The sequence below is a fragment of the Corapipo altera genome, unplaced genomic scaffold, assembly GCF_003945725.1.
Source record: "Corapipo altera isolate COAL_440 unplaced genomic scaffold, ASM394572v1 182, whole genome shotgun sequence".
Lineage (NCBI taxonomy): Eukaryota > Metazoa > Chordata > Aves > Passeriformes > Pipridae > Corapipo > Corapipo altera.
Window position 1 is genome coordinate 34747 of NW_020885056.1, and position 11359 is coordinate 46105.

Sequence of the window (11359 nt, forward strand, 5' to 3'; positions counted from 1 at the left end):
GCAGGGATGTTTTGGGGATGGACGGCGGGGATGCTCTGGGGGTGGACAGAATGGATGGACAGCAGCCCCCCCGGGGACGTGGTTGTACATGGACTTGAGCCTTGCCAGCGCCTCCCCAGGAAAATCCAAGCGCCCACCTCGGAGCTGCTGTGAGCTCTGCTCCCCTCCCACGCTGTAACTCGACTGTAGCTGGGCTCTATTTAACAATTACCATCACTCCGTAATTATCACTGGCTGATTTTCCCCTTTGTTCCCGTTTCCTGGGGAGGGGGGAGAGGCTTTTCTGCCGCGCCAGGGAGCTAAAGATGTCTGGGATCCAAGACGACGCGGATGTGCCGGGCGCTGCTGAGGGGGTTTAACCAGGCACGGATCAAAACACCTTCCCCGAGTCACCCGTCACAGCCCGAATGAAACGCTGGGGGCTGTTCCTGCCCCCGGTTATCAGACACGAGCTCCCAGAGGCTGATTAGGGAGCACAGGGGAGCGAGGAGGGCTCGTAAGGAGCCTTTATTATTGAAATGAGGCAGCTAGGGAGGCTGAGCGGATGGATCCTTAATGAAATGGGGGAGGAAGGGAATTAGAGGGAGAACAAAGTACAAGGGGGATGAAACAGTCTCGGAAAAGGAGGATCTGGCTGATGGAAGATGTGGTGGAGGCACAGTGACCAGAGCAGTGTTCTTGCTTTTACATCTGCTTGTCTCCTCTACCCTCTGAAGGGCTCAGACTCCCTCATTCCCAAAGGCTCCAAGCAAACAGCCCAACGTCCAGGGGTTAAAACACAGTTTATGTCCAGCCCAGGCCACCCTCAGCTGTGCATGTCCCAGCTCAGAGAGGCTGATTCCCACTCCATGGCCAGAGCAGCCCCTCATCCTGTCAAATCCTTCCTGCAACACAGACAAATCCTTCCTGCTCCCAAGCACAGCCCCGGGGCTCCAGGGAAGGTTCCTGTCCAGAGCTGCAGGAGAATCTGCCTGAGCGGCAGACACAGCCAGAGATGAGCCAAAGGGATTATCCAGGCAAATTCATCACCTCCTTCCTGCACAGCCCACTGGGGAGGTGGGTTTCCCTGGCTAAAGCTGCTGCAGAGCACATCCCACCGAGCTCCAGGCAGGATTCTCCAGCTCTGCCAGCAGCACTTGGCACCCAGGGAGCAGCTGGATTTGGCCAGTGCCCATTTACCAGCCTGGGGCCAGTGACCAGTTGGATTTGGGCCATCAGCAGCCTCACAGGACACGGGCAGTGCCCAAAGCAGCCCCTCTCCCCACAGCCACAGCTGGGTTTTACTCCATGACCACACAAGTCTTTGCTTTCTCAGCTGAAGTCACCAGGAAAGAGGAATTCCAGCCCCTCCATTTACATCTTTTGCAGAAGGTGTTGGGGTTTTTTTCTTTTTTTTTTCCACGGGCCAGCTAAAGAAAGCAGCAAACACTGATCCCCCCCCCCCCCGGGGCTGGATCCGGAACTGAGTTACAAAAACAGGGATCTGAGCCCCTGGAGCCACCTGGAGAACCACACTTAGTAATGCAAACAGACTCCTCGATAAACAGGCGATGGCAACAGTGTCCCAGCTCCCATCTCTCCTGGAGACCATCCCACCACCCTTCTCCCTTTCCCAGCTCTCAGTGGAAGGTGCTGCTGGCGGGAGGTGGGACCTTCCCCAGCGAGGGTGAGGAGACCCGGGAAACCTTCTCCGAGGAGCCCTCGGTGTCTTCCACCCCCAGAACAGCGTGGGGGAGAAGCTGGGGGTAGCTGAGGGTCACCAGCTCCCCCTGGAAGGCGGTGTCCTGGTGGTAGGACACCAGCTCGTTGCTGAGGGTCGGCGTCTCCACGGCGCCGCCGGCGCAGCCGCAGCCCAGGAGGGCGGCGAAAGCCCTCCGGAATTCCGCGTTGAAGGCGTAGATGATGGGGTTGAGGGAAGAGTTGGCCCACCCAAACCAGACAAAGGTGTTGAAGACGCTCTGGCCGACGCAGGGAAGCTCTCCTGGCTCGTGGAGGCCGGGCTCGCAGAAGGGCACCACGCAGTTGAGCACGAAGAAGGGCAGCCAGCAGCAGACGAAGACGCCCATGATGACGGAGAGGGTCTTGAGGACTTTGGTCTCCTTCTTGAAGGAGCTCTTCGGGGAGGCTTCCCGAGGGCTGTGGCAGCTCTGGGCGTGTCCCAGGGCCCTCTCCAGGGAGGAGATCCTGCGGATCTGGCGCCGGGCGACGCGGAAGATGCGGGTGTAGGTCACCAGCATGATGGCAACGGGGATGTAGAAGCTGACGAGGGACGAGGAGATGGCGTAGGGCCTGCTGAGCCTGGGAGCACAGCTCTCCTCCTCCCCAGAGGCGTTAAAACCTGGCTGCTTTAACATCCCACTGTCCTTGTGCCACTGGAGCTGCACAGGGACGAAGGAGATGAGGAGGGAGAGCAGCCAGGCCACCCCGATCATGACGAAGGCCACGCGCCGCGTCATCCTCCTCTCGGAGCGGAAGGGGCTGCAAATGGCCCAGTAGCGCTCCAGGCTGATGATGCACAGGTTGAGGATGGAGGCCGTGGAGCACATGATGTCAAAGGCCACCCACACATCACAGAAAGCCCCCCCGAAGGGCCAGAAGCCCAGCACGTCGGTGGCAGCCCTCCAGGGCATCACCAGCACGGCCACGAGCAGGTCGGACACCGCCAGGGAGACGACGAAGGAATTGGTGACCTTGGAGCGCAGGTGCCTGAATTTGGCCACGGCCACACACACCAGGGTGTTCCCCAGGAGCGTGGAGAGGATGAGGAGGAGGAGTAAGGCTGCTGTCACCACACGGGAGGACAGCTTGGAGCTGCTTTCCTCTGCCCAGCTGGTGTCATTGGTCACGTCCTGCCCATCTCCTCCCGCCGAGGAGTAAATCCCATCCATGGGTACCTTTTTTTCCAGTCCCTGGAGAGGCTCCACAGCTGTTCCAAGTCCCCACCAGTATCCAAACCCCATTCTTACTGCTCCACAGGCATCTCAGAAGCACCAGCTGCACTCCAGCTCTCACACCCAGCTCCAGGAGAAGTGCTGGAAGCTCTCACTCCTTCCCAGGTCTCCTGCTGCCAGCGCGGCGTTCGGATTTTCCCTCTTGCCTCCCAGCCCACTCTCCTTTCCCTGCTGCTCCCAGGGGGGCTGGCACTCACCTCCAGGAGCTGGAAAGGCTCTGCTGCAAGCCTGCCTCCCTCTCAGCTCCTCTTCATCTCCTGGTGATCCTGTGCCTGCTGCAGAATCCCAGCCCTTCCGTGGCCAGGCTGGGACTCGCTGCCAGAAGCCAGAGGGAATCTGAGCTCTCTCTGCTCGTGCAGATGGACCCTCCCTGCTCACAGACCCGGCTGCTCTTCCCTCTGGTGCTTCCTCGCCTCTGGATTTCACTCAGGTGGGATCTGTTTCTGCCCCTGTGAGCTCCAGAGAACCCGCAGTGGACAGGGAGAGTTGCTTAGGAATCAGACCAGAGGATTGAAGGGGCAAAAATGACATTCAAGAGGGATTTGAGGGTCTTCAGTGCAAATCAGCGCAGAAATGTGGTGTGATCTCTGAATAAAAGGCACCTAAATTCGCTGCACAGGCACTGGTCACAGCTCAGACATGGCCCTGATCCTTTCCTGAGCTCCCTCTGTCCTGAGCTGCCCAGCTGCAGGTGCTGCAAAAACTGGCCTCTGCTTTCCACTGCAAAATTCCTTCCAGGGGGGAATAAAAAAAAGAAAAAAAAGAAGAAAAAAAAGAAAGGGGGGGGAAATCACACAGACAAAATCTTGTACAAATCTGGAAGTGGTTTTTGGTTTTTGGGTTTTTTTTCCTGAAACTGTCACACCAAAGTTTCAGTTTATTCAGGGGAGGTTACGTGTGGGAACACTGAGGGTGCTGACACCACCTGGGTAAGTTTTTAATTAAGTGTGATCATCAAAGGTGTGCCATCATCGTGGTGCTGCAGAGCTGGGGGATGCTCTGGAGGAACAGGCAGGGAATCCCCCCTAAAACCACTGCTCCTCCTCCCCCACACAGCTGAACCCCAGACTCACAAGCCAACGGCTCTGCAAGACTCTCCCCTCTTACCTCAGGAGGAAAACCACGGGATTAGGAGCCAGCTGTGACCCACTAAGGCTCAGTTTAGCCTTGGAATCCAGCACTTTGCAGCCAAAGCCCCTCTGCAGGAAAAGGGCTCATTTGACTAAGAAATGTCCTTCAAAAAATGTCATTTGATCAAGAAATGTCCTTCAAAAAAATGTCATTTGATCAAGAAATGTCCTTCCCAAGGCGTTCCCTCGAGTGCTGCCTCTGGGGCAGCTGCTGAAACGGGGACCTGCTGCTGAGAGGAGCCTCACTGGTGACCTGACCAAGGTGGGAAAGGGCAGCCCAAGGTTTGCAGATGACCCTGGACACACAGCATTAATTCCCTCCCCGTTCCTTAATTCCCTCGGAACCCAATCCATGCCCTGGACCTCTCCCTGCCCCTTCCCCGCTCCTGGAGGGAGCAGCAAGCAGCCAAACCACACACACAGACACTCGGATTCCATCCCCTGACCCCTCGACCCGGCGTTCGCAGGAGCCCGGAGGGAGCAGGAGCTGCCCGGGAGCGATTCCCAACAAGGGCGCGATTATTCCCTGGAAGACGCAGCCCCCAAAGCAAACACCGCTCTCGGGTGTCCGCGGCACTCGTTACCAGCACGTCACGGCATCGGCTCGCCGGGGTTTTGTTTAATTAAGCCTCATTAGTTCCACCGTCTGCAGCCCGCGCCTGCCAAGGGCCGATCCCAGGGAGAGCGGCTAGATGGCACCAGGAGCCGGCTCGTGGATCGGCGCCTTCCCTTGGGAATTCTGGGGCGGGATTCCTCCCTAGGGTTTCATCAGCTGTGTCAGGGCAGGGTCAGGTTGGATCTCAGGGAAAGGTCCTTCCCCCAGGGGGTGGTTGGGCACTGAACAGGCTCCAAAGCTGCCACAGCTCCAGGAGCTTTTGGATCCAGAGTGGGATTGTTGGAGTTGGATCAATGATCCTCCCAGCTCAGGGTATTCCAGGATTCCATGACTGCCCAGGACCCTGGCAGAGCACTAACCCACACTGTCCTCTCTGCCCCAAAGGGCATTTTCCTCCTAATCCCTGCACTGGACACGAAAATTTTGGGGATCTAAGGGAGGAGCCACAAGTCACAGGGCGGAGCAGCGATGGCAGGTGACCTGGCACACAGCAGAGCTTTGGAGTGGGAGCTCCTGGCACATTTAGGTGGCACCTGGGAAGCCAGGAGGCATTCCAGGAAATCATTCCTCGAGACACGAGGCACCTCCTCCTGAGGAGCTTCCAAATATAGAATCATAACACTGGTAAGGTTGGAAAAGACCTTTAAGATCATCGAGCCCGACTGTGAACTCAGCACTGCCAAGGCCAGCACTAAACCACGTCCCCAAGTGCCACATCCATGTTTTTGAACAATTCCAGGCTTGGTGACTCCACCACTGCCACTGTGCCAGGGCTGGACGACCCCTTCCATGGAGTTTTTTTCCCCAATATCCAATCTAAACCTCCCCTGGCACATGGTGAGGCCGCCCATCTAAGAAAGGGCCTCACACACAACTTGGGCTGGAGCAGAATTCCAAAGCTGGGCTGGTGGGAGAAGATGGGATGGGAAGGGATCCAATTTGTCACCCAATTCCTGCACATCTTGGAGTGCACCTAATGCAGAAATCACTGTTAATTCTGCTGTCACAGGCAAACAAACACAGGCTCGTGTTCACAGACAGCTCCTCTGCCTGCAGGACCAAATCTTCTCCACAGATAAAACTGTTCAGTGCTTTATATTATAATAAACAGTTGCTACATTCCCTTTTTTTTTCAGCAGCTATTTTTTCTGAGACTCGAGTTAAGTACTATTTTAAACAGCACTCCAATCTGATAATATTTCAGTTTGGTGGCAATTCAGCTCTAGGTTTTTATATTTAATTTCCTCACCCAGCACGACGCTGCCCTCGATTTCCTTCCCCTGCTGTCTCACCAAAATACACTTAAAATTCTCCATTCAGCCATCTTGATTACATCCCACTTTGCATCAAAGGAAGAAAATTACCAGCCACTTGAAATCAAGCAGCAGCTGCTCGGGTTTAACTCCAAAATGCCTCTCCCAGCATGGCTGGCACAGGCAGATGCATCACAGAACCTCAGGAGAGTGGTTATTCCTGCAGGAATCCCTTTGGACTTGCAGAGAAGGGACAAGTCCTGAGAGCAGGGGAGAAATGAGGGGTTTGAAAAGCAAAGATCCAGGTTTGAAGCAAGGCCTGAGCCCTGCAAAAAAAACTATGGGAGCTCTCCAATGTGCCAGCTGAGGTCAAAGCCAGAGGAAATGGGATTAACAGCCTGGAAATTCAAAGCTTCCTTCAGGCATCGGGGCATCAGAGGGAAGGAGGAGTAATTTGGTTTGAGTTTATACACCAGGTTACTCCATTTAGATTGATTTTCTTTAGGCAGAGGGTAAACCAGCCCCAGGCTCAAAGTCTGTGCTGCTTAATTCCAATTAGAACAGGTAAAAACTGGCCCAGGATCAGCTTTGGGAATTGTTTGGTCCAAAACCAGGGGGTTAATTAGGAGAAGTGACTTCCTGGCACAGCAGTTTCCTCCATGGCCAGAACAAGGTGGTTTAGGCAAAGGACTGTGACCTGTGTGAGCCTTGAAACTGCAGGTTTGGGATGCACAGTGGGGGAAAAAGAAGTAAAAAGATAAGAAAAAGCAGCAAGTCTTTCCTAAATGGTGCTAGAAATGAAGGCTGTCCAGCCCAAAAACCAGCACAGGCTACTCAGTGGAAATAAGAACAATTATTAAACACTGTTGGGCTTTTTTAAACACAGAGAAAAGACTCGGGGAGATCAAAGTCTGGTAGAGCAGTTGTTCAGTTTGGGTTTTGGCAAAGCAGCCCAGGAATGGGCTGGGATTTCAGCAGCCAGGTTTTACAGGGGCAGCAGCACAGCTGGAACAGGGAAAGCACCGAGGGCACAGGGATGGTTCCTCCCCTCCCCTTTATTTACCAGTAGGCAGAAAACACAGAGGTTTTTCTCCTGTTTACTTCCAAAGGAAAGGAATACATAGCTTCAAGTCATTTTTACATAATTCCATGTACAGCCTGGGTGAAGTGTGAGCTGGATCCAGGACACCTTCCCTGGCAGAGCCTGCACTCGTGCACAAAGTGACAGTGGAGCCCCAGCCCAGGCAGCGCCCTGGGGACACCTGCAACCTCCCTCCCTGTCCTCTGGGGCTGAAGCTGGGTGGGCAATAAATAATGAAAGGGATGTGGGGATTCCAGCCCTGGTTCCCATTCCCCCAGGCCGCCATCCACAGGGCTCAGCCTGTGGAGCTTGGGACAAGAGGCAGCGTGGAAGTGGTGAGGGGGATACATTCCGAGTCAGGGGGAGGTGCAGGGAGGGGAGGGCTGGTTATCCTTTCAGCAGGCAGCCAGTCCCTGCCCTGCCACACACACAGGCTGTGCAGAGAGCCCAGGGAAGAGCACATTCCCCTCCTGGAAGTTCAGTTGTTCAGGGATCAGGATTCCTGCTCTTCCACGTGCACACACGAGGGATAAAAAAGTGACCTGCAAAAGAGGAGGGGGCGAAGGCAGCCCCCAGACCAGCTGCAGTTGGTGTGCTCAGGGGGGTCTGTGCATTAAAAACATTCAGAGAGTTTGGGGTTGGGGCTTTCTGGTACCACAGAACCTCGGGGGATTGCAGGAGCAAGGCTGAAGGCAAAGGCAAGGCTGTGAAGCTGCACCCTCCCCAGAGGGGGAACAGTGGATCCCTTCTCCTCACCCCCCAAATCACTCCAGGGGAACCCCCAGCACACCACCCTGCAGCCCCCAAGGAGTTTTGCTAACAGGGGAGATAAAAAAAAAAATCAGCAAACAGCTCGAATTTCAAGTAAGAGCAAGCAGAAAAGCTGGATTAACAGCAAACCCCCAGCCTTTGACAGAGCCTGAAACTCCTTCACCGAAATCTTTTGCAGGTCTCCCTTTTAAGGCCTTAACAGAAAGAGGAATTCTTTTGTCTTGTGCTTGCAATCGCTGCCCTGTAGGAGGAGCAGCAGCCAAATCTCCTACAAACGTAACAGTTACAGTGTCTAGTTGTCCACGACCGTGCAAAGATACACACAGGGAGGGGGAGAACTATCACCGGGTGTTTTAAGCTTGTTGCAGGTAAGTCAAGGTCGGGATTTATGTGCCAAGTCTTTGAAACAACCACACAAAGCAGCCAAATGTTGAGCAACTGCAACACTGCTGCAACTCAGGATCTCAACATCAGCCACAGCAAAGGAAGAGAAATAAAAATAAAATCAAATCAAATAAAAAATAACAGAAAAAAACCCTCAAAACCAAACCAAAACTGAGCACTGTTATGGACACAGAAGAGTTTATCTTCACTGGAATTGTATTCCCAGGAGGGAAGACTGGATGTCAGAGAGACTTGGGGTCACCAGTCAGGTTGAGACCAGTGCAGATGTTGGCACAGAGATGACAAACACCAGCTGGGGCCAGTTCCAGAGTGGATTGTCATGGCAGGAGATCCTGTTGCTGAGCAAAGTTGATATCCATGGAGAGGAAGAGAGAGTGACCCCTCTCCTTAGAAGTCCTAGTCATGAGTTAAGGAACCTTAAGACAACTTCCCAAACAGCAGCAACAGGATTCTGTTGGGTCTTCAGAGATTCAGTCCCAGAGCTGTTTTGGGTTCAGAGGAAGCAGCTGCAGCCTTTTGTGCCAAATCTGTAAAGAAAATTGCAACAGAAAGGGGTCAGGTTTTATCAACCACATCCACAACCAACCAGTAAAATTCCAGAGTGTCTCAGAGTTTCACTCTCTGCATTCTCTTGGAAACATGTTTGACAAGGGATGCTCTGAAAACTGGGATTATCAGCTGTCCAAATAGGAAGAAAACTACATGGACAGTGCCATGTAATTGTTCATCAAGAGATTCCTGAAAGGAATTGAAAATGGAAGCCTATTTACCCCTGTGCCACACAGATCCAGGGAAAGTGCAGCAAGCAGTTTGAGCCCACAAGCTCTGGTCACTCCCTGCTACTAAATTATGGAATATCCTGACTCAGAAGGGACCCAAAAAAATCATCAATAAATAGTATTATTTATTTATCAATCTGTTTATTTACTTATCAATCAATAAATAAATTCAATACCTGTACCACATAAGACACAGCCAGCACTGTAGGACAGGGAAGATGCCCATTGCTTGACAATTTATCTAATTTATCACTCTGAACACTGCCTGCCTTTGTTAAATGAGGATGAAAAATTCATCAGCCCAAGCAGCAGCTCCCTCCCAGAGCCTTTTCCTTTTCCCTCCAGCCCATGGCAGAGGCCAGGCAGAATTCCTAGCAGAGGGCAGTTCTTTTAAGACTCAGACTTTAGTTCTGCTAAACATCTTCTGCTCTGCAAGGCTGCCCCAGGTCCCCCCAGGGCCTGCTGCCATCCCTACCTCCATCACAGACTGTCAGCTTCTCCAGCTCAGCTTCCAGCTCAGCATCAGAAATGGGGGGATTCAGCACCTTCTGGGGAACAGGAGGCAGATCCACAGGCTCCTTGGTCGAGTCCTGGAGGAGACTGTCCAGCTCCTTCTCCAGTTCCTCGGTGTCCATCTCTGCTGGTGAAAGAAAACACTCAGTTCCAAGAAGAATTAACCCAGCACAGGTGGAAACTCGAGTAAAACACAGGTATTATTGCTCCCATCCCTTGCTACTTGTGAGGAACTTCCTGTGCTTCCTCTAAAGGTCTGAAAAATCCAGGGCTGATTTCAGGGAAAAGGATTTCTCCCATCAGAAAAACCTCTGCACTGAGGCCAAGGAGTGCTGGCACATCCCAGCAGAGACAAACAAGCTGCAGCAACACCCAGGCCAGAGGAAAAAGCTCATCACTTCAAAAACAAAGCAGCAGCCGCTCTAAAAATAGAGCTGAATCAACATTACACAACTCAGAGCTGAGATCCAGCAGCAGCTGGAGCCTACAAGGGTTTGGAGAGGCCCAAATCCCAGTTTGCAGGGAAAGGAGGACAGCAGGGAAGGGAAGAGCAAAGGATAAGAACCCCAAGACATACCCAGGCCATTGATCCCCACTCCAGCCAGAGTCTGGGCTACTTCATCTTGAGTGTCACAAAGCTGAGGAAAAACACACAGAGTTGGAGGTAGAATATAAACTTCTGCCTTTGTCAAAAGCAGAAATAACAAAAAGAATTCAAAAGCTGACTTAAAAGCAGCAGAACACTTCCATCATGACTGGTTTTTCACTGGCAAAAGGAGTAACAGGAAGATTATTTGATAAAGTGCTACAAGGCCAAGTGGGAGGTTTGAGGATCAAACCTGAATCACAATTTCACAGTAAAAGTAAAAGAAAAAAAAAATCCCTCTCATTTGAGCTTTTTCACATAAATAATGAGTTTATATTGCAGCTTAGCTACAATATTATTATATATAATAATATGTTATATATATTAATATAATATTTATTATTATTATTATTATATTAGCTACAAAATGAGGAAGCTAAAGTCCAACACAGCTCAGCTATGACACTTTGCAGCCCCTCAGCTCATGAGCTGAAGTCACAATTTGAGCTGACACTGCTAAAAACCAAAAATTAATCCTTTGCTGTTTTTCACACCAGCTTATGCAGAGAGATTCATTTTAATTCACTCAGAATTAACTCCTTTCCCTCACTGAACAGCACAAGATGATGGGTCAGGCAGCTGTTTTATGCCTGTAGCTGCATTCCAGCTTCCAAGGGTTTGGCTTATATTTCTTTTTTAAACACACCTGAACATTTTCTAGGAAAGCTGTGGGCTTGCCCAATATTGCTGAGCAAAAAAACCACAAGAAATGCACAGATTTAATGTAAATACATGAAACCAAACACAGAGTTCTCTGCAAACCTCTTCTTGCTGATCTCTGAGATCAAAATTAAGTCAGTTTGCTTTGGTGACATAAAGAAAAGAAACTAAACAGCAGCAGAAGCCTCAGTATAAATATTTGGGTTTAATTAATTCACAGGTTTGTTCCAGTACCTCTTGGATCTGATCCACCAGGTTCTCTGCCCTCTCCACAGTCACATCCTTCATGGACAGCTTCAGAGCTCCCACCCCAGCCTGGTAGGCATTGAACACCTATAAATGAAAATACAAAAGAGAAAAAAAGATGCACGTTGCTGACAAAGAACAAACAAGAAGCTTCTCCCCAGGCCCTCTGAGAAATATCAAGGAGCCAGGAGCAGGTTTACCAGGAATAAAGTTCCAACCCTCAGAGATCATCAAGGCAGAGAGAATGGAGCCAGGAGCAAGTTTAATCAGGGGGATACTCCAGGAATAAAGTCCCAACCCTCAGAGAT

At 51.7% G+C, this 11359-nt stretch overlaps 2 protein-coding genes across 3 annotated transcripts in view; both read right to left on the reverse strand.

Moving 5' to 3' along the window:
* Window positions 1–1619: 1619 nt before the first annotated feature.
* Window positions 1620–2888, reverse strand: LOC113959690 (D(1) dopamine receptor-like). Its single transcript, XM_027668896.1, has one exon. The coding sequence runs from the start codon at window positions 2886–2888 to the stop codon at window positions 1620–1622; it is 1269 nt and encodes a 422-aa protein (XP_027524697.1).
* A 4143-nt stretch (window positions 2889–7031) lies between these two features.
* CHMP7 (charged multivesicular body protein 7) overlaps window positions 7032–11359 on the reverse strand; it is a 9911-nt gene continuing 5583 nt past the window's right edge. Inside the window, exons 7-10 of one of the 2 annotated variants that reach the window (XM_027668905.1) lie at window positions 11040–11138; window positions 10077–10137; window positions 9462–9623; window positions 7032–8734 (exon numbers count right to left, since the gene is read on the reverse strand). In XM_027668905.1, coding sequence (XP_027524706.1) covers window positions 8670–8734; window positions 9462–9623; window positions 10077–10137; window positions 11040–11138 — 387 coding nt within the window. In that variant the 3' untranslated portion in view covers window positions 7032–8669. Of the gene's footprint in view, window positions 8735–9461; window positions 9627–10076; window positions 10138–11039; window positions 11139–11359 lie in introns of both variants that reach the window. The other variant, XM_027668904.1, reaches the window with a different exon arrangement.

Coding starts and splice junctions, on each gene's coding strand:
- LOC113959690 (XM_027668896.1), bottom strand. CDS start 2,888: ATGGATGGGATTTACTCCTCGGCGGGAGGAGATGGGCAGGACGTGACC.